This window comes from Rhinolophus sinicus, linkage group LG04 (genome assembly GCF_036562045.2).
Source record: "Rhinolophus sinicus isolate RSC01 linkage group LG04, ASM3656204v1, whole genome shotgun sequence".
NCBI classification, from domain to species: domain Eukaryota; kingdom Metazoa; phylum Chordata; class Mammalia; order Chiroptera; family Rhinolophidae; genus Rhinolophus; species Rhinolophus sinicus.
In genome coordinates this window covers 72578742-72602403 of record NC_133754.1, presented here as the reverse complement: position 1 = coordinate 72602403, position 23662 = coordinate 72578742, and the positions used below count along the sequence as shown (strand labels likewise).

The following is a 23662-nucleotide window of genomic DNA, read 5'->3' as shown; positions in this document are numbered from 1 at the left end:
CAATTTCAACTTCCCACCCCACCTCCACCCAAATTTCTACAGTACCTTGTGAAATCTGCCGCCCACATTTTGACACTTAATTATTTTTTACTTTATTCCCTAATTGTTTCCTGTAGTACATCACCCACGTCTCCCTAATTAAAACATTACAATAAACGTTTATGGAATTGAAATGGCTTGTAAAGCCGTCCAAGGCCAGATAATGGACTCGGCGGCGCCGGGCAGCCAGGCCCAGTCCGATGATTGAAGCACAGGGAGAGTTGATTGAGTCATTTCACCCTCTGGCTGATCAAACTGTCACTTCCTCCCGTGACCTAGCAGGAGGCGATCTCAACAGAGCCCTGAGACGCCACCCACGGGTGTTAGACCCGCTACGACCAGCAGAGGGCGCGTCTCCTTCACATTCAGGAATTCTCACGACAGAGCGACGAACGTGACTCTTTCGGCCCTTTGCCGCTGCCGTAGCCCCGGACAGTAAACAGGAAGTAGAATTCTTCATCTGGGACCCAACATTCGGGCGAGGAAGACCAGGGCTTGTGGAAGGACGCTTCCACTGCTGCTGTTGCGTTTGCTTTCAGGGAGTCCGCGCTCCGTCTGCACTTGCCTGCCTCCCTCGCCCTTCCTGCCCCAGTCGAGGTATTTTATCCTGAGCCAGCTCGCATCTCTTTGTACAGAAGTGTCACCAGAATCATGGCCGAGTACTCCTATGTGAAGTCCACCAAACTCGTGCTCAAGGGAACCAAGGCTAAGAGGTAAGGCCAGAAGTTTGGGCGGAAAAGTCTTCCCCTCTTTTCTGACAAGCGTCCGCCCTCCGACACCCCCGTGAGTCTCACGGCAGCCTTAGCTGCCATGTGGTCCCCCAGCCTTGGGCCTGGCTTCCTGGCGCGGGTGGTCAGATGCGGCGGCGGCTCAGTCCGCCTGTACAGAGCTGGAGAGACAGGCCGCAGAGACCAGTCCCAGCTGTCGCGCCCCGAAGATTGAGGAGGCAGGAGAGCGAGACCAATAGCCCAGGAGCCACAATTTGGCTCCTCTGGTGAGCGCCCCGCGCCCCAACCTTCTTGTGGGTCTGCATTCGTCTGATGACGTAGGTCATAACAATAAGTTCCTTTATTGAGGATACTTATTTTCACCATTGTCTCCTTCTCCCCCTAAAAATAACTATTGATTAATTTGTAATGCATTATGCAGATGTGGATTTTGATAGGGATTTGGTCTCGAATCTGGACTCCACCAGTTACTAATTTTGTGATTTGGCAAGTTCGTTAATATCTTTGAGCTTCCATTTACTCATTTATTAAGAGGGATTAATGATACTCTAAAAGGATTATTATGAGGATTAAATGAATTAACGTGTGCAGTAAATAATGATTGTTAGTTTTTTTTAGGAAAAGATATTTGCCCACTCTTCCTGGTGTCAGTGATAAACAAGAGTTTTTGCTGCTTATAGTTGAGAGGGAAAAGTGTCAAGGAGCAAGCTGAAGCCCTTGACAACTCTGCCTAAGGGTCTGGCATCATGAGAAATTTATGCTGAATAAGTCTGAAACCTTTACTGTATGCATTTTGCTGGCGGGAGGGAAGATTTAGCTTCTGAAAACGTACTTTATGATGAAAATGCAAATAAGTGTATCTTCTTGTAGTTGTAACTTGATCATAATTAAGACATATATAGCACTTCATATATTAACTTTTTAAATCTCTCCTGGAATTTTTTTCTATTCTTGAGATATAATTCAGGTAACATAAAATTCAATCTTTTAAAGTACAATTCAGTGATTTTCAGTATATTCTCAAGGTTTCCACTATCTAGTTGCTGAACATTTTCAACACCCCAGAAGGAAATGCCTTACCCATTAAGCAGTCACTCCTGCTATTCTCTTACCCCCAATCCCTGGCAATCACTAGTCTGCCTTCTGTCTCTGTGTATTTGCCTATTCTGAATATGTCATATAAATGGGATCATACACTATATGGCCTTTTGTATCTGGCTTCTTAGCATAACATTCTCAAGGTTGATCTGTGTTGTAGCATTCCTTTTATGCTGAATAATATTCCACTGTATGGATATAACTCATTTTGTTTATCCATTCATCAGTTGATAGAGCTTTGGGTTTTTCCACTTTTGGGCTATTATGAATAATGCGCCTATAGATATTTTTCTACAAGTTTTTGTGTGGAAATATATTTTCATTTCTCTTGGTTATATACCTAGGAGTAGAACTGTTAGGTCATACAGTAATTCTGGCTTTAACGTTTTGAGGAATCCCAAGCTATTTTCCAAAGCAGCTGCACCAGCAATGTATGAAGGTACATGCTTTTAATCCTCACAGTGACTAAGAGTTGGGTTAAATTATCCTCCTCGGGGCACCGGTTAGCTCAGTTGGTTAGAGCTGGTGCTCTTAACTACAAGGTTGCTGTTTCAATCCCCACATGGGCCACTGTGAGCTGTGCCGTCCACACCTAGATTGAAACAACTACTTGACTTGGAGCTGATTGGTCCTGGAAAAACACACTTAAAATGAATAAAAGTTAAAAAAAAAAAATTATCCTCATCTTACAGGTAGGGAAACTGACTGACAGCTTAAGTAAAACACAGACCTAAGAAGTGACAGAATCAGGATTTAAAATGAGGTAGGCTGGCTCCAGAATCTGTTCTCTTAATTAACTATAATGTAATATGTACAGGATCTGAAGGGACTTCTCAATGTTAAAGTAAGAGGTATATCAGTGTAAATCATTATAACTCAATAATTTGTAAATCAACGTACAGCTTAAAAGATTCTTCCAAGATTCCATCTCGTGATATTTAATATGCAAATCAACATACCTAAACTCATCTATATAAATTACCTCCTGTAGTAAGAAGAAAAAGAACAAAGAGAAGAAGAGAAAAAGAGAAGATGATGAAGAGACCCAACTTGATATTGTTGGTGAGTCAGTTTTCTATACTTTATTCTGAGAAAAGTTAACATTGGTTGAGATCCCTTTAAGAATATTTTCCTAGTTAGACATAAGTAATTAAAAGAAAATAGAAGGAATTTATGACCTACTCATATTTGTCTTAGAATGCTCAAGTATTATGTACAGTTGTAGATTTCTTCTATTCTCTAACACAGTAGATGTCCTTGATGCCTTTTCTTTATTATGAGAACAAAACACAGAGGAGAGGAAACATCACTCTGATTTAACAGGTGCCATTAGACTACTTAATAGCCCAGAGAGTCTAATATATAATTTTAAAGGCCTGATATAGGTAAATATTATTTAACCAAATATATTTTACAAATTACAGTAAGTCCTCACTTATCCTTATCGATAGTTTCTTGGAAACTACAACTTTAAGCAAAAGGACATACAGTATAAAGAAACCGATTTCACCTTAGGTTAATTGATAAAAACAAGAGTGGAGTTCCAACAGCATATTTCTGGGCACAAAAACATCACCAAACTTCTAAATAAAGACCCCAAACACTTCTAATATTAAACATTGAAAAAAATGTGAGCTACACATACATTTAAGAAAGATTAATAAAAACAAGTAAGATATTTATTTTCCGCCCCTGGACAGGACACCATTCCATTGCAGGGGCACTCACACCCACACTCAATCATATGGGGACAATGTAGACACACCAGTTGACCTAATGTGCGTATCTTTGGGATATGGGAGGAAACTGGAATATCCGGAAAAAATCCATGTAGACATGGGGAGAACACGCAGACCCCGTACAGACAGTGTGGCCCTAGCCAGGAATCAGTTTTGTTTCCTCACCAGTGTTATAAAGAAACAACATTATTCGAGGACCTACTGTATTTTCTTTCAATGTGTATGCATTTTAATTGTAGAAGCCAGTGATTTGTATATCCCTAAAAGAAATCACAGTAAAAATAATTATTTTGTATACTATGAAATGAGTGAAAATCTTAAACAGAAGAAAATCAATGTAGCCTATAAAGGGTACCAGAAATAAACTGATTTAAACATACTTAAACAGCCTGTTTTCCATTTAGTCCTATCCTTTCCACACCTATACTTTAAAGCAATTATTTCTCTTAAAACTTGGCATGTTACATTTTTTAAACTTCATAAATTATGTCTCCTTTACGTTTTATATGAAATTGTATAAAGCTAATATTCTAGAAAAATCTCACATATTTTTGAAATAGCAAATCAACAATTCTAAAATTAGGGTAAATATCTTGGGTAGATATCTAGGTGTAGAATTTCTGTGTCAAACGATACGTGAATATTCACCTATATGAGAAACTGCCAAAGATTTTCTAAAGTGATTGTACCATTTTACACTCCCACCAAGAAAGTATTAAAATTCTGTTATTAGTCTTTTCCCTCAGTCTGGGGTTTGACTTTTCATGTTCTTAATGGTGGTTTTTGTTTTGTTTTGTTTTGTTTTTGGGATTTTTTTTTTTTTAATAAGCAGAAGTTTTTACTGTTTATAAAGAAGTTTTTAATTTTTGTGATTTTTTTTTTTTTTTTTCCTATTATGGCTACCACCTTATTTCTCCATTCTAAGAAATTGTTGCTTGCCCCAAGGTCACATTGATGTTCTCGACATTTTCTTTTAAAGGCTTCATAGGTTTGGTTTTACATGAGATCTGTAACTCATCTCACATTAATTTTTGGTATGGTGTGAGGTAGGGGTTGGGGTTCTTTTCTTTTTTTTTCATATTTGTAGCCAGTTGCTCCAGCATGCCTGTTGAATAGACTTTCCTCTTCCCCATTAAACTGTTTTGGTTTCTTTGTCAAAAAATAGTTGACTTTATACGTATGTGTTCGTCTATTTCTAGACTCTTCCATTGGTTTGTCTATTGTTCTATTGATATATTTGTCTTGATTACTGTCACTTAATAAAGTCTGGAAATCAGATGGTGTGAATCCTCCAAATTTATACTTCTTTTTCAGGATTGTTTTGACTATTGTAGATTATATTTCCATACAAATTTGTAATCAGTTTTTCACTTCTACAGTAAAGCCTATTGAGTTTTCTAGAAGAATTATATTGAAGCTGGGGAAAATTGACATCTTAACAACATTGACCCTCAATAATTTGCAATTTTTAGTGTAGCGGTCTTCCATGTCTTTTTTAAATTCTTAAGTAGTTTTTAATTTTACACTACTGTAAATAGAATTTAAATTTTTTATTTTTGAATTGTTTGCTGTTAATATATAGATACGCAATTGATTTCTGTATATTGACCTTTAGCCTGAGATGTTATTAATTTAATGGATTGTATCAATGTCTATCCTGATTTTGATATTGTACTGTGAACATCAAAGTCATGCAAGATGTTATCATTGAGAGAAAGTAAGTAAGGGGTATACAGGATCTTGGTATTACTTCTTACAACTGAAAAATAAAAAAGGTTTTAGAAAGTAAGTTATAACAACAGCAACAAGAACCTTGTGTCAAATCTAAAACATACATTTTAAGTACTAACTCTCTTTTTTAGGAATCTGGTGGACAGTCACAAACTTCGGTGAAATTTCAGGAACCATAGCAATTGAAATGGATAAAGGAACTTACATACACGCACTTGACAATGGACTTTTTACACTAGGAGCGCCACATAAAGAAGGTTCGTATCTGATAGAAGTGATGGAAGGGAAAAAGTTACGTAAAGTATATATTTTACTGAATTTGTTCACTTAGGCCAAATTCTAACTAATCTCAAGTATATTCCAAAGGAATGGATCCATTGCATTTGACTCTTCCACTTTTTTTCCTTCGTCTATGTTTACCAATTATTGGCAACTCCCTCTTTCCAGTATAAGCATTTGAAATCATTCTTTATAGTTCAGAAAAGTATTTATGGAAATCAAAAATAATATGATAATTCAAATAATATGTGCAAAGAAAAAACCTGGCTGAGTCAAAGATTTGAATTCCTGTATTCAGACTTTTTGCCAAAACTAACCCGGAGCATGGTTAACAATTTAAAGTGTTCTCATTCCCTTTTAGCCCATCAGAGAAAGCATTAATGAGATATGAAGTAATTAGAAGATAAAGAGCTATATATTTTGGTCTGAATGGCCATCCTTTGAATAAATTAAAGCATTAGTTTTTTAAAAAATATTAAGTGCTTATTTGTCTACATACTGACTGCATTTTAAAACAGACACACACAAAAATACTTTGGAAGCGACTAAATAAGTACCATACTGACCTATCTTACTGAGTAAAACTAACACTGTAGTTATAGAAGAGAAAGTAGATCTTGATAATATTAATACTATAATTCTTATATTTAATTTTAAAAGAAAGACTTATTTTTTAAGTTTTTAAAACTGTTTAATAGCTAAAGAGTATCTTTACATAATTATTTATAACAAATGTCAGATTTATTTCAAAATATTTTTTCTCCTGTAGTTGATGAGGGCCCTAGTCCTCCAGAGCAGTTTACAGCTGTCAAATTATCTGATTCCAGGTAAGCCTGAGTTGAACTTACAATTAATAATCTTTTATTTCTTTAATTTCATTCATTAAAAATTCCAATGTCTAGCTAACATAAGCCCACAGAGTAATTTTGATTTAAAAAACAATTTTTTTGAAAAGTGTATTTTGTGACATTTTAAAAATAAAACATTATTTATATATCCAGTAGATATTTAGGCATTATTAAATTACATTTGCAATAAGTGTGTCTTTATAAGAGAATTAAAGCCCCAGATAAAAGCGTACATTGATTCCTAGCAGTATATATTACTATGCTGGAAAAAATGAAGATTAATAATGTCACAGAGCAAATAAGATATAGATTAGAAAGACGTGAAGAAAACAAACATAAGACTTTGCTATTGCTATGATATATAAACTCACTGGTCAGAAGTCAAGGGACAAACAGGATTATAAAAAAAAGGAATATTGTTGAAACCCCCACAGAGTGTCACATAGTCATAAAGACCAAAAGAATATATTCACTATGTTTACAGTTATTTTATAAGCTGAGCTTTTTTATTCTCAGTGCAAAGGCATAGAATGATACTTTGGGTAGTAGATATAGAAATTGAATTTCAGTGTTTTAGTAATTAGCTACATCAACATGATAATAACTCATATTATCATTAGTCTATAAATGAGTATAAAGTCAATCCCTGGCATCACAGGGGATTGGTAAGCTAAAACATTAGAAATCATATTTTTTTCTTTAAAAAGCCTCAGTAGAGATTATTTCTATACTTTCTTTGAATGGCCAGTAAGTATGGTGAATGACTTTTAAAGGACAAAGGCAGAAGAAGAAATATCAATAAATACAAACTTCTTTACAGTTGAAAACAAAAAATATAAACAAAATAGTCAAATGAGGAAAATATTTTCAGCAAAAATTTTCAGGCAGTGAGTTTTTGCTCTCCCTAGGTATGTATAGGATTCATATGTAACACTAAGAAAAACAATAAGACCCTAGTAGAAAAATGGAGAAAAAGATAATTTAAAAACTAAAAAGAAAAAGAAGTACAAATGTCACTCAAAATAATTAAAATGCAAACTAAGTAGGATACCATTATTCCCATATCAGATTTTCTAATTTTATTTAAAAGCCATAATGTTAACAGATCCATGGTAAAAAAGATACTCTCCTAATTTGAGGTGAGAATGAAGTTGACACAAATGTTTTCTGGAAAGCAGTATAGCAGTATATAATAGAAGCTTTAAAGTTGATGCGCTTTGATCCAATAATTTCCCTAATAGGACTCTCTTCTAAGGATAAATCAGCAATTTTATGTACAGAAAAGGTAACAGCAGCATTATTTAAAATAGCAAAAAAAAATAAGTTTTAATACATCTATAATAGAACATTATATATCTATTAAAAGTAGTATATTTGAAGAATAATGCATTTAGAAAAAATTTGCTAAGATATAATGCTTATACTGGAAAGCAGAATATCAAGTTATATATATTGAATCACACTGTCCAATATGATAGCCACTAGCCACATGTGGCTTTTGAACATTTGGGTTATGGCTAGTCTGAATTTTTAATACACACACATACTATTTTTATGATCCATATTTCTCACAGTTTTTAACATTTATCTGTTTTATTAACCTGAAGAATTGCCCTGAAATCTGGCTATGGAAAATACCTTGGTATCAATTCAGATGGACTTGTTGTTGGGCGTTCAGATGCAATTGGACCAAGAGAACAATGGGAACCAGTCTTTCAAGATGTAAGTGCTAGTATTATTTATAAAAGTTTCTTGTCAATGTAAGAGAAAGTCTTTGACAGTCAACGAGAGCATATATTCTAAAAAACCAAAAAAAGCAGAGTGCAATAATATAATGCATGAAATTGGAAAAAATAATTATGAACTCATAACCTTAAAAAGATCTCAAAAAATACTGCAACAAAAATAGCACTAGTACTTTGCCCATTGTCATTTCTGTACACTCTTGGTGCCTAGATTTGGGGCTCTTATTTTTCATTAAAGAACCAGGACTCCTCAGAGGGTGACCAATTTTACATCTTGGGGCAAGGAAAATAGGATAGTTCAGGGATATCTTCTTCTTAGCAGAAATTAAGGATGCTTTCAGAAACATTAGGGACTATGGTAAGAGGACAGTGGAGCAAGTTTAAGGGGACGGCCATTGGCCAAGTTGTGACAGTTTGTGCATAAAATAAAATAGTGATAATAGTTCATTGAAGTTAATTTAGTCTGTAAACATTTTTGAGTTCATAATGAAGCTCACAGAGAAAAGCAAATAGTGTACAAAACATAGTTTTAATACAAAAGAAGGAAGATATATTAATTTTTATTAATTTTAGTAAATACGCAATTTGCAATATATTGATATTTTGTTTAAGTCTATGTCTGTTTATTCAGAATACATGAGTTCCTTTTTCGGTTTGTCTGAGCAGTAAAAATTGAGCAAAAATACGAGAGCTAAACTCCTAAAAGGTAGATCCTGTATCAAGAACAGGAAGGACTAGAGGACATCAAGTGGAAGAGGAGGAGTTTGGTAGTTGGGTAGCACCGGTGCTAATAGACAATAACGAATTCAAAATAGGATCCAACAGTGTTTTACAAGATGATAAATTAACTAGTCACCCCTCAAAAGAGGTTATTACTTAGATTTGTTCCCTCATCCCCTAGAACAAAATCTGCAGTGACTACTCCAATCCAGTAAGAAAAATATTTTTATATTGCAGCCCAGTACGCACATAATGTATAAATGAAGTAAGAATTGTACAATACTTATCTACATATTTTGCACTCTGATATAGTCTATTCTATCTTATCTCTTTTACTCTCTTCCCTCCCCCCCCCCCAATTCTGGTCAGCACCCACTAAATCAATTTCATGAACCACTAATAGATTGCAACCCCTGGTAAATGGTCCTACTAAATTAATGATACATTTATCATGAAAACTGTATCAACACAAAAAGCCAATATATCATAAGGTCAGGATGAGGAATCAGGAACTGCCATTCATACAGAACTTTAAGGAACTTCATTTCACTTTATTTTTGGGGAAGACACAAAGTTTTAAAATTTTAAATTTAAATGAAAGAGAGACAAAGGTCCTTGATGTGACAAGTAAACTTCACTGCAAAAAGTGACTCAGCTGAAAGATCAACAGCACAGGGTTAAATCATCTTGGACTCTATAGCTATATCCATGCTCACCCAGAGTCATCCAGATCAGAAAACCCAGCCCTTGCCACCTTGAATAAGAAATTAAATCCGATCCATGTTATTAGCACTTTTGAAACTGGATCTGATATTAGGTTTTTAACACATTTTGTAATTATTGTATTTGTGAATATTTTGTCTGATGTTTAAGGTATTAAAAGTTTCCCAAAAGAAGCAACATATACAAGTTACAATTAAACCTTTTATTTGTAAGGATATTAAATTTATAATCTAGGTTTAGATACACAAGAAAATTAGTTTTCAAAGTTTTATTTATCAGAATCAGTATAATACATTGAGCATTAAACAACTAAAAATAATATGAATATTTCCACACACAAAAGTCCCTCAGATATTGATTCTTAAAGTTTTAACCAGTAAATTCAAAGGCACCAAAGACTAGCTTTTATATGATATATTCTTATATTGTCTAATTATGAAGAAAAAATTTACTTAAATTTATTTTAAATATATTTGTATAAATTATTGTGCATTATATTTTTAATTGTCTTTAGAGTGAATTTTTTTTTTCAAACTCAACTAAATTAGTTATAACCTCAATAAATCCTTTTTTTGACCAAAGGAAACAATTTTATTTCATCTAGTTAGAATTTACTCCTACTAATAGAATATACTGAAAATACTTATTGTGGTTATCTTTGAGAAATAAGATTATAGGTGATTTTAGTTTTCTTTTATATGTTTTTATTTTCCAGGTTTTCTCCATATTCTTTTTTCTGATTACTTTTAGACTCATGGGAAAAAATTTAGTGTCAAGACGTAAGAATTCTTTTGTAGGTATTCTCATAACTATGTTTTGTTGTTCTTTTATTTTATTTAGGGGAAAATGGCTTTATTGGCCTCAAATAGCTGCTTTATTAGATGCAATGAAGCAGGTGATATAGAAGCAAAAAGTAAAACAGCAGGAGAAGAAGAAATGATAAAGGTAATCATGACTTTTTCCATAGACTAATACATGTCACACATATGATGTGACTACATCTTTTTAAAATGTTTGAATGGTCATTTACTATTAAAGATTTATTTCATCACTTTTTATATTATGTTCCAAATAAGCCTTATTTTTAATTATAAATTCTAAAACGGATGGCTTATTTGTGCCATGTGGTAGAGAAATTACTATATCTGTGAGCTACCTTGCTATAATCTCCATGTATTAGTATCTTTTTCTGAATAGTTCCACATGCTTTTTGGGCCTATATTTTCTGTTTTTTTTCCTTGCCTTCATTTTAAAATTTAATTTTTTAAATAGATGATATAGTCACATGGTTCAAAAATTTTTAAATATGTGCATATATAAACATGTTTCCCATCCTTCTACACCCTTCTAGAGTTTCTGTGTAAAAATATGACTATATTTGTAATTTTCTACTTGTTTACAATAAAGTTAGCTTCCTTTACACACTCTTTTAGACATTGATTTTTTTTCCCTTAACATTGTATCTTGAAGATTTTTCCTTATCATTATGTAGAAAGTTTTCTCTCTCCTTTTTTAACAGCTATGTAATGTTCCATTTTAGGGACATACCATAATTTATTTAACAGGTTCTTTATAAATGGAAATTTAGTTTATTTCCAGTCTTTTGCTATTACAAACAATGCTGCAGCACATAACTTTGAATATGCACCATTTTGTAGGTGTGCAAGTATATCTGAGGATAAATTCCCAGAAGCAGAATTATAGGGTCAAGGGGTATAAGCATTTGTAATTTTGTTAGATACTGCCCTCCATAGTGTTGCACTAACTTATACGTGCTCCTACCAGCATGTGTGAGAAGGTTACTAGGTTGTTTTGAGTTTGTTTAATACCTGAGCATCTATGTTACTAGTCACTACAAAGTATAAAAGTCACAGCACTTTCAGAGCTTTAGCCCTCAGCTTCTGGATGTTTTGATGAATAAGTAAAAGTCTTTTTTACATGAGAAACATGAAGCACATAAAACAAATTGTTTATAATTTGATATCAGTCACTAAGCTGGAAATAAAAGTTCCTTCCAGGCTAAATTCCCCAATCCTATTCTTTGTTTTACTTCATTATAAACGTTCAGACATCTTCATATCAAGGTAAAATTCTAAATAAAACTGCAAAATGGGTAAATCAGGTAGTTTTCTTAACTGGAATTTGATGAAGGCCTTTAAGGCTTAATAACTACTGCCTCCTTAATGCACTGTTTTTCTTTTTCTTGGCATTCCATTCCACTGCTGAGCATTCTGAACCTTGCCTAATTTGGCTTTGCTGGGTAGTCACAGGTTCCAGCTAGTCTGATCCAAATTCATTGTGTGTAATGCTTTAGGGCGGGCCAGAGAGGAAGGCTCAAAGAAATGGGGTCAGGGAGGGGGAATGCCTTTTCTAAAGTGGCCTTAATCCGTATAAAAAGAGCATAAAAATCCATGCTGCAGGTTTTTCTACTACCAACATAAATTAAAAGCATTTATCAAGTATCTATACATGCTTTATGTTCTATGCCATATTTTGATTTTACTTTTTAAATGTTCTTGATTTTCATAATAGTCAGTTTTAGTCTTTTAATGTTCTTTGTACCTGGCAAAATATTAGTAATGTTTTTAAACAAGAATGATAATATCAATAACTCTTCATTTCATCATTTGGAGTTCTCACTGATGGAGAAATAAATACCATTCTAGGCAGCACAAAAATGAGACATTTCAGTATGTCATCTATAGTTTTCTCCATTTGCTCCACCAAAGTCTCAAATAATTTTCATCTAGAACTTAGATATTCTTGTTATAGTTTGAAAAACTTTAGTCATAATATTTTTCTAGTACATAAACAAAACTAAAGCTAGTAGCTCCCCGCACTCTGCTGAATGGGACACACACACTGCCTTCTTTAATCTTCATAATGTTCCTGTGAGATAGCTATTATTATCAAACTTTACAGACGAGGAGACAGCCTTTGACCCTCCTTATATCTGCACCTGTTTCGATCGATCATTTCATGAAAGTCACACAGCTAGATATGGTAAAGACAGGATGCGTACCCAGGCCCAACTGACTCTAGAAACTACTCTGATATTCCATACCTCACTGCTTCTCAGGAAATAAGTCATTAAAAAAGTGCTGGTGGATTTCTGACTTACCTGTTTTAAATTTTATTTACACTTAATTTATTGTATCATGTTTAAATTATTTTTCATCTGGATTACATTATAAAAGTATGATTACTACAGACGATGCAAATATATGTGCAGCACTTTGCACTTCTATGGGGGGAAAAACCACTATGCTGTATTTATCACTAATTGAAACCATTTTTACATGAAGTACCTGTCAAATTTCCCTGGGTCTGTTTGGTTAGTCAAGTTCCTGGAAGCTCTGAGCCATGATAGTCCAGGACTCTTTCCACCTTCCTTTTACAAAGCAGGCTCTACTGGTCTGTGCCAGCCATCCATCCTCACTGCCTGGCCTTAGCTGCTACTTAGAACACACTTCCTCTTGCTGAAAGTAGTATTGTGTACAGGCCCTGGCCAGGAATTTCCCAGGTCTTCTAGGTCCCCTCTGACCAAAACTGCCACATGCATCATTGGCACGTGCATTATTGGTCACCACTTTCTAAGCAGTCTTGGATTTGCACTCTGAGCCACAGAGATCACTTTGGAGATGTGGATCCTTTCAGTTGCAAACTGCCAGTTTCACCGCCCTGAATACTGTCCCCTGTTTTGCCCCTAATTGCTATGTCTGTGTCTGTTAATTTATGGCATGTGATAGTAAGTATCAGTTAAAACTTAGGGGACTATAAGGAGGATTTAAAAGTGGGGGATTCCAATTAGGTAAAAACAAATTGTGTTATGCTAAAAGTTTTAATATATTTGGTAGTAGCCTGTACAAAGTAAAATAGCTACTGTTTTAAACTTTCAATGTTATAAAATAAACACTATCTACCACGAATAATTTGGTCCTAGTGTATTTACTTTGAGGCCAAATTTATTAGTTAAATTATTTCCTGATTGCTCAACAGGAATCTGATCTGTAAAATGTTTCTCAAATAATTTTTTCTTTAGTGTTTCTGATGCAAGGGCTCTAGAAAAACATACAGTAGCAATTATTTCTGCAAATTACACATATATAAATAAAACTACGTATCTAGAACCTTTTACTGAATCTAACTGCTAAACAAGTCAGTTGTCTTCCTCTTTTGTATAAGAAATCAGCTAGAATGTTCTTATGTAGTAAGTAAAGTGGGGAAGGAGAAAGATTAATGTGTAACGTGTTGGGTTCTCCTCTACAATATCCAGATTAGGTCCTGTGCTGAAAGAGAAACTAAGAAAAAAGATGATATTCCAGAAGAAGACAAAGGAAATGTTAAACAGTGTGAAATCAATTATGTGTACGTATTCTTTTCCTTTTAGACCTACAGATTTGACAGTGAAGTGCTTCTCAAAGTGCCTAAAATAAAATACCTGAAGGATGGGACGAGGCAGCATAATGTAGATGCTAACTAAGATAAAGCGCTGAGCTAAATGCTTTTCTTTTCTCAAGCCTTCAGTTTTCCTAATTATCCTGCTAGCTTCCAAAGCTAGTCAGTTGGGTTCACCTATTCTCCCTATTAATTAATAGAAGGGCTGTAACTTGTCAGTACCTCCTGCCAATCAAATAGTGTTCCATGGCCAGAACACAGGGGACTCCAGTTAATGTTCCCTGGTAAGTGAGGCTTGGTTTCTTTGGGGAGGAAGATACAGTGATGTATCTTTGGGAAGGAGAGAAAATTAAGAAAACTAATAAATCTAGTATTTGAGCATGACTCAGCTTTTGTGACAGTTTATATATCTCATTGACATGTATTTTTAAAAAAAAGATGTCCAAAAAGTTTAATTAGCTGAATATTTCCTATTTTACTTGAATAATTTAATCAATTATTTATCCTGTGCTGTGTGGATTATGCTGCCACTATTAAATATTTTTTTCTTTAAAAAAGAAAACAGAAATGAGGCTTTGTACAGCTACCCAAACAACTGCTCTTGATGGTGGGACACTAAGGTCATCTTTGTAGTTGAGAAACTGTATGTTTTTAAAGCAATACACTTAGATTTTTATTTTAATGAAAAACTTTTTTAAAATTTTAAGGTCATTTAGTAAACATGTATAATCAAAGTTTGAGATATTTTTCAAGAAACACATTTTCTTAACAGAAAGAAATTTCAGAGCTTCCAAGACCACAAACTTAAAATAAGCAAAGAAGACAGTAAAATTCTTAAAAAGGCCCGGAAAGATGGATTTTTGCATGAAACACTTCTGGACAGGTAGGTGTATTTTTACTTATTTCCAGCTGTGTTCAGTAGCCAATAGAAGTGGCATATATAAAACCAGTATTCTTTTTGGATTACTATAGTTCTCAAATTTTGGTCTTTCTAATTAAGAATGTGGTAATTTTACCTAAAAAGCACATCATAAGTCTGGGAAAAGATCACCAAGAAAGAATATGTAAAAATACCCAGATTCCAAGTGCCTGTATATTTTGTTGTAAGAAATTCAGGTTTAACTGAAACTACTTCACAACTTTATTTACCATCATCTTTTTATAACTGTTAGAACAAATCTAGAAAGAAGTAGTTTGCCTAATTTCAGAATTCATTAGGTTCTATTATAGTACAGGTTCCTAAAAATTAGATAAAAATAGTTTTAAAATTACTAAGTATAAAGTTAAATAAATTGAAGCACTTTTATTAAGTTGAATTCAGAAGTGTGAAGGATATTTACCATAATATATTGTTAATACTTATTTATTACTGTTCTTAATTAGGTAAGTCATGTCTTAGATTTACAACATAAAAAAATAGGTAGAGAGGTTTAGCTCTGAGCTTACAAATATAAATCAAATATAAGTGCCAGACTGAAAGAGAATTTGGTAATCTCCTGCCACTCACTCAAGTCCTGTGTTGCAAAATTAGTCCTTTAAAACATTTCTTTACATTACTTGACAAAGATAATGCTTTATCATATATTTCCTGTTAACTAGTTAATCAAGTTGTTACCTGACATCAGTAAATGATGTAAAAATTTTTTCCGCTTCAGCAAATTAGCATGTAGTATCTAGTTCTAAAAAATCAAGAAGATATAAAAATAGTTAGGTTATGAACTCAAAAGAAATAGAATAAGATCTATGTCCTGTAACTTATCACTTATGAAAATACAACATTGCCACCCTGTTAAATAGTTTGGGGCATGCTTAAATTCAGAGGTAATTAAAATTGCTATTGTGGATTGAAAAATGTTGCTTAGACAACATTTGTTAAAGATTAGGAAAAGACTTTCATAAGAATATAATCCATTTAGTATGAAACATAAAATTGAAAAGAAAAATTTTAATTAAAATATTTTACTATAAATTTTACAGTAATAAAATCAAAATTGAGTTTGTAAGCATGAGCTTATATTTAGTAGCAATTGACTACATATAACATGTTTTACATAGATTAATTTTTATTATTTGTCTTTGTTTAAACAGGAGAGCCAAATTGAAAGCTGATAGATACTGCAAATGACCAGGATTTTTGTTTGTCTTCTCCTTTTGTTGTTTTTTTTTCCTGAATAAAATAATCCATGAAAATGTTTTTGCAGAGTTCTTGGGCTGTTAAGGAATTACTGCGAAACTAGTAGCTAGTTTAACCAAGATTAATCAAGTTCAGTCGAGATTCTGCATGGATGTACTTTTTAGTTAACTGCAGTGATTCACATGAAAATGAAAGAGCACACACTTAAAGTTCCAGAGTTGTTGTTTTTTCTGGATTTCCTGTCCTAAACATGAGGTGCTACTCTATGCAACTGATATTTCTTGTGTAGCTTGTGGAATCTATCTCACTGCTTTACAGTCTTATTTTACATTATTGGACACAATAGATGCTGAATCAATACCTTTAAAAGGAAGTTAGAAACTCCCAATCCAATCAGTCAGTGAGGCTTGGATTCTGCCTCTTAAATATCACCCAAACCACACACAACCAAACACACATCAGAACAAGGGCTCTGAGCAGAGAGGAAGAAACCAGGCATTAATTAGGCAGTGGAGTGGGAACAAAAAACACCACAAAAGAGCAAGTAGGCTCAGAACAGAGGATTAGAGTAAAATTGGGGATATCTCCTTAGGCCAGTTTACCCACAATGGATATTACCTAATGCTTTCATCCTCACTTGTGGGATGGGATGGGGGCTTTTAAAGAGGTTCAGACAATAAGTATTGCTGAGGTCTGCCATGCTGAGCCAATTTTATTCCCAGCCTGTCTCTGAGTTCTGAACACGGTATTTCAGATGTCATCTAACCCTGTGAATGTTTCAGAGTCCAGGTTGTATATAAGATGCCTGGATTTCACTGGAAATTCTGCTTCAAAAGGACTTAGGTTAGCTGAGGAATCTATGTTTTTTCAATTCCATGTTGATTCCAGTGCATAGTTGGGATTGAGACCTGGCCTAAGCTGCCGGACCATGTCTAGTTCTTGGCCTTTATATTTTATCTTGTCACCAACTCTAGAGTTACATGGCCCCTCCACAGCAAGGTAGCTAAGCTACCTTAGAAAAGAGCTCTTACTCTAGATCTAACCCTAACTCAACTCCAGTGCTAATAGCTGGATATTCCCCCTCTGTGTCCTTTGTTTCTGATTCTTAGATTGCCAACATGCTTGCTATGATTCTCCAAAGCGGTGGTTCTCAATCAGGTGCTACTTTGCCTCCCAGGGGACATTTCACAATGTCAAGACATTTTTGGTTGTCACAACTGGGGGGTGGGGGGAGGTACTACTAACAACTAGAGAGTTAAGAGACTAGCGGTGCTGCTAAAATCCTACTATGGCATTAATTATGCCATTATGGACATATAATTATGGACAGGACAGCAGCTCCTCACACCAAAGAATTATCCAGCCCGAAATGCCAAAATTGCCAAGGATGTGAAACCTGCCCTAGGACTTAGTCTATTCTTTGCTTTTGCCAGATCCTCAACCCCTAAAAATAAATGGAAGTTCCAATTTTTGTATATAAGAATCACTTAGGGTCCCTATAGATTTCCAAGACCCATCCCTAGAGATGCGGGCTTAGCAAGTCTAGGATTGAGCCCCAAAATGGACATTTTAACAGGCATCCCAGGTACGTCTGAAGCAAGTGATCTGAACCACACTTTGAGCAACACTACCCTCGAGATGGAAGTTTGCCTCCAACACTAGCTTGGTACCTGAGATCATCTGCCGCTGACCTGGAACATTCTGTCTGCCTGAATTTCTGAACCTGGTGCAGTCCTGGATTCCTCGTCACCATGCTCATTCACGTTCCCCCAGTTCCTGCCCCTATTCCAGAGAGCAGAACTACTTCCTGGCAACTAGAAAGATAACACTTAAAATATGCCTTGTCTGCCCTCATGGAGTTTATATTCTAGTGAAGGAGGACAACAAACGAATTTTTAAAAAATCACAGATGACAGATAAGTGTTCCTTCCCTGTTTCTATCATTGCACTTCATACAAACCCCCATTACAGCACTGAAGTCAGTCAGGGAGCGTGGCAGAGGTCCAGACCGAATGCATCTAAAAATTGTCATCTGGGTCACATTTTTTTATCTTACACGTAAGGATATCGTGAGACATTTTGTTTAAAGTGCTATTGAAATCTGCCCAAGCATTTGCCTGAAATACCAGTCTAGTAACTTTGTCTAAAAGTAGGTTATATAGAGAAAGACAAATATATGATTTCACTTATATGTGGTATCTAAAAAACAAAACAAACACTCATAGGTACAGAGAACAAACTGCTGGTTGCCAGAGGGAAGGGGGAGGGAGTACAGGTTAAATAGGTGAAAAGTACTAAGAGGTACAAACTTCCAGTTACAAATAAGTCACGGGATGTAATGTACAGCATAGAGATTACAGTCAGTAACACTCATAACCGTATGGTGACAGATGGCAACTAGACTTAAGGTGATTATGTAATGTATGAAAATAGCGAATCACTATGCTGCACACCTGAAACTAATATATTGTATGTCAACTATAATTCAATTTTTTAAAAAGTTTAAACAATAAAAGCACTAACCAAAGAAAAAACCCCACACCCAGTTTCGACTGCTCACATTTTCCAGATTAGATGATTTCAGTTTTTCTATTTTCAAGTTTATTGACCTATTTTTACCATCTCCAAACTGCTGTTAAACCCATCTGGTGAGTTTTTAATTTCAGATACTGTTTTTCCCTTCTAGAATCCACTTAATCCTATTATTGTTGTTAGTTTCCTTTTCCCCCTGCTCAAACTTCCTACCCATTCATTAAAAGGGTTTGTGGGGGGAGAGGAGATTTTTGTTTGGGGACAGAGTTATAAGAACTTACTTAAAAATCCTTGTCCACTAATTTCACCATCTGGTCACCTGGGAGTCGGTCTCCACTGATTGCCTTTTCTTTTGAGCATGTTTCTTCCATGTGTCTGATATAATTAGATTGTATTCTGGACATTGTGAATAAGACATTGTAGAAACTGGATTCTGTTCCTCTGAATTGTTTGTTGGTATAGTAGGCAGTTAACTTGCTTGATCTCAACCTGCAGATTCTATCTCCCCTTTAGGTAGCTGAAATCTCTATTCAGTTTTTTGTTTCAGCTGGGTTGCTTCAAGTAGGGCAGAGATCAGTGAGATTTGGGCAGTGTGGCTCCTTCTGGCTCCCCCCTTTCCAGGATTTCCTCACTTTCCAGATTCTTTGGTCACTCTCTCCTCTGATTTCCTCAACTAGTAAAACTTAAGGTTTTATATATGAGTTTTAATTACTCTTTGTGGTACTTTCTGTGGCCTGTTCTAAGTAGAAAGAGTTAAAAATATGATTCCCTTCTTATTAGTGTAACTCCTCTCAAGTTTCTGCATGCTTTTGGTCACTCTCCCTTACCTTTAGGTAATTTTTGCTATTTTGTCCGAAGTTTAATTTTTTGTGTGTGAGGTTAGTCTAGCACAAGCTACTGCACCATGACTCGCTCGAACTCTTACGTTAGTTCCTCGCTCTCTCTTCCCCAAATTGAGGCCCTGCCTGGGCTTTCCTAGACACTGATAGAAAATTCTAACATCCTACACAAAAATGTTAATAAATCATTAAAATAAATGGAGTCATCCATCCATCTTAAAATAGGCCTGAATCCTAAAATGGACTCAGCAAACCAGATAACCCAGCACCCACACAAATACTATGGCGTTTCTGGGTCAGCCCTCGTGTGGACACTCATCAGTACTTGGCTTCAACTCACTGCAGGAAATACATTCAACTCAGTTATTCTAAACTCATGACACAGAAGACCCTAATAAAATATGCTAGCTTAGTATATTTTATTAACCAAGTTGTTATGCATGATAGCTTTCATAACTGGCATGAGAAATCAACAATGACTTTCTTTTCATGATATTGTTCTTTTATGCTATTGTCAGAATCAATAACATTAGCCTGAGGGGGTTAATGCAGGTAAACTCCATTAACATTTTTTTCTGGCTCACACATACTGAAATCCATTTCATTTAATGAAAAGATTAGAAACAAATAAAAAAGAATAATTCAATACTTTTATTTCCCCTTTCCTCACCTACCTATTATTTCAAAATGTTTTTAAAAATGCATATTTAATAAAGGGAACTTAATGGTGTTAAGGCATGTTTTGCTTTTTGACATTTGACATTTCTGTATACTATACCCCAGGAAAATCTGTGGCACCATTTAGTATAATTGTTTAATTTTACGTCACTGGGATACTTGTCTTAAATATTACTGAGGTTTATTTTCTATGATGGACAAACAATATGTGTTCTTTCCATTAAGCCTCGTGTTTCAACCCTGCCTTTGTATTTCATAAAGAATATTTTCAGAGCGTATAGCAAGGACTTACAAATTAAAATCTGCAGGTTTTTTTTTCACAGCATATTACAAATCTAAAAAGGTTTTGCAATCCTGTTTTGAGTTCCTAGTAGAGAACCAGGGGTGTAGCACTACTTGTTAGAGTTTATTTTTCCATCATGCAGTTTCCTATTTCTGGTCCTCAGATACTAAGTGGAATGTAAGGAAGAGAACAAAGTAAACAAAGCACAACTCTTTATTCCTTTAGAAAAGTGGAAAGTTAATTATAAGTAAGACTCCAAAGTAAGAAATCAACTCATAACTTCTAACCTTAGTTCCCTGTCACCTGACAGGTACATAGAAAATGTACAGCTGCAGCAAATCACATAGAAAGAAAAAAGGATAATAAATACCAATGCTTTAAACGTCTAATGTCTTACTCTTTTTCTTTATTAGCCCTTATACCTGTATCATTATTAATCCCTATTTTCTTATCTTGTTGCTAAATATATTCTCCCAAGGCAGCATTTTTTTTTTTCTTTTATCTTTTTTATTGATACTAGAAAAACAAAAACAAAAACAGAACGAAAACCAGGGCTATACCTAGGTTCAGGGAAGTCAAAGATACTATTTAGTCAACCACCAGCACTCATTCAGTCTGATGCTCCCTGTGTATGTAAAATGGCTTTCTAAAGTGTGGTGACTTGTTTGGAAATCACCAGCAGGCCTCAGACCAACCTAGGTGTCCTACAGTTCCTTAGCCCATAAATCCTAGTTTACATCAGCTTTAAAGCACAGCAGCAGGAATTGATTGAATGTATCCCTTTCTATTGTTGTTTAGGAAAATAATTTCCCCAATTGCCTACAGAAACAGAACCTTCTTGCGTGTTTCCTTATTCTTCATTTTTAGCCCAAAAATCCTCTCTAGGAGGCCTTCTGTATATCCCATCACTGCCTCTTTAACCTCTTCCCACTCTGCACCCATGATTACCAACTTTTCTTTATCCATATTCCTTTGACTGCCATAACTACATTCCACCCCTGTGTGTTCTTTCACAACGTAGAGAAATAGGCAAAGACTTAGCTGAAGGGTTAACAAAAATTTCCAATAAATTTCCTCTTGATTCTGCCATGAAAATGCCCTTCCTGATTTATCCCAAGCTGAATTCCGCTCTCATTTCAATGCACCAGAGTTGGAGAATCATATACCATGGCCCCAAGTACCAGTTTTGAAACTCCTCATTGTCCCTACCCATTAACTTCGTCCTTGAAGCACATACCGTCCACATCCATTATCATTACAATTCTGCATTGTTCTTCATCAGTGTCCTGGACGCACCTGAAACCTGGTTCATAGTCTTTCTCTTCATTGAGTCTCCCATCCTCGGTTTCACTGACTGCAGCATTCACGCTTTGACCTTACATTTAGCTGCCTTAAAAATTCTGTCCTATCAACTCACCTAATTTTTTACTCCACCTTAACTACTGACCAGCTAAGTTATACATTTTGCTCTTGCTACACCTTCTTCCTAGGTTAGAAATCCTCTCCTCTAACTCTGAATGACCCTTTTGGATTTTTCTGTTCAAACCCTTACCCAGTGCACTTTTCATTTTAAAAAGTTTTGAAATGTACTTTATCAGTTTTAAGTCCTCTGTTATAACAGATTTAATTTTCTTGCAGATAGGGTTTTATTTCTAAACCTAATAAATTATTTTCTTTTTAATGCATTATATAATTTAATAGTGATTGAGTTCATAGAATATAAAGTATCATTTTTCAATCCAATGTTAATATTTTCCTACCGTGTTTCCCTGAAAATAAAACCTAGCCAGCCAATCAGCTCTAACGCGTCTTTTGGAGCAAAAATTAATATAAGACCCGGTCTTATAGTAAAATATAAGACCTGGTTTTATAATATAATACCAGGTCTTATATAAATTTTTGCTCCAAAATACGCATTAGAGCTGATTGTCTGGCTAGGTCTTATTTTCAGGGAAACATGGTATATAACAAACATATTACTTCTAAGAAATTCCACGTTTTGCCGTGTTCCAACTGTAATCAGGACCCTCAGTTTTCTCTTTAATATTAGAAAATTGTTGATCAATTTGCCATATGGTGTAAATAATAAGTGAAAGATGAAAAGTCATTGTATATGTCTGGGGACACATTTACTACTCTTTCTTCTTACCTACCCCCTTTACTGCAACTCATACATATGTAGGAGTTGGAGGGATGGTGCTGACAGACCTACCATTTAGCTACACAGAGTCCCAAACTAATCAGTACTAAATGTACTGACTTCTCTTTTCTTCTTTCCTGAGAATTCTCCTCTCACTCACATCAAACCCAGGAGGAGTGGGGGAGAGTCACCTTTATTTTACAAAAGCAGGTACAGCAAGCAGATAAGATACCATGAATGGCACTCCTTATTTAAACAACTAATATACTAGATAAAATATTTTTAAACACCACTCATGTACATGAAAGTAAAGAATCTGCAGATATCAAACAAAGAGAAAACAGGAATCCTCAGAGACAAATGAGTACCAAAGGTAGCTCTCACCTGAAAGTTTCTGCCAAATCCTGCAGACTTTCAGCTTTCGCTTTGACAAATGCCCAAGATACTGGAGGTAGGAGCCTGGACTCACCCAGGAGGAAATGTATGACTACATTCAGGGTAACTGTGCATGAGAAATTTTATTACAGAATGGGGTAATAAAGCAATATTTTGTCTTATGCTTGGCACTGAGTGGAAAGGAAGGGGAAAAAATCTGAGATGTAACCACAAGTGGGTTTGTGACCCCCAAATCACACTACCTCTGATTTAAAAAGAAAATAAATCTCAAGGAGAGAATTCAGTTTAAAGTTGTCTCAATTGGTTCTGGCTTTCTGACCTTAAATCCTACCCAAAAATATGTCAAAGAAAATAAGCTCACAATCAAAATTAAAAATTCACAGAGAAACAAGGCACCATTTAGGAGAACCAAAAAAAGTAAATAAATACAATAAAATAAAAAATGTAGAATATTAAATAATTACATTTAATATGTTGAAAGAAATAATACAAGACAGAATGTAAGCAGGAAATATGAAATTATAAAAAGACTAAGCAGATTTGAATGAAAAAAATAATTAAAAATTCAGTGGATGGATTAAACATCAGATTAACACAGCCAAAGAGGGAATT

General features: G+C 34.8%; 1 protein-coding gene across 1 annotated transcript; it reads left to right on the top strand.

Moving 5' to 3' along the window:
- Positions 1-491: 491 nt before the first annotated feature.
- FRG1 (FSHD region gene 1) lies at positions 492-16242 on the top strand. Its single transcript, XM_019738013.2, has 9 exons — positions 492-752; positions 2857-2927; positions 5467-5592; positions 6384-6441; positions 8070-8184; positions 10491-10595; positions 13927-14018; positions 14821-14931; positions 16137-16242. Exons 1-9 carry the CDS (start codon positions 691-693, stop codon positions 16171-16173), a joined length of 777 nt encoding a protein of 258 aa, XP_019593572.1. The 5' UTR covers positions 492-690; the 3' UTR covers positions 16174-16242.
- Positions 16243-23662: the final 7420 nt, after the last annotated feature.

Excerpts from the sequence above, each read along its gene's own strand:
- FRG1 (XM_019738013.2), top strand. The coding sequence starts at position 691 with ATGGCCGAGTACTCCTATGTGAAGTCCACCAAACTCGTGCTCAAGGGA. Across the intron at positions 8,185-10,490 it reads GGGAACCAGTCTTTCAAGAT|GGGAAAATGGCTTTATTGGC; the intron begins GTAAGTGCTAGT and ends TATTTTATTTAG. Across the intron at positions 14,932-16,136 it reads CATGAAACACTTCTGGACAG|GAGAGCCAAATTGAAAGCTG; the intron begins GTAGGTGTATTT and ends TTGTTTAAACAG.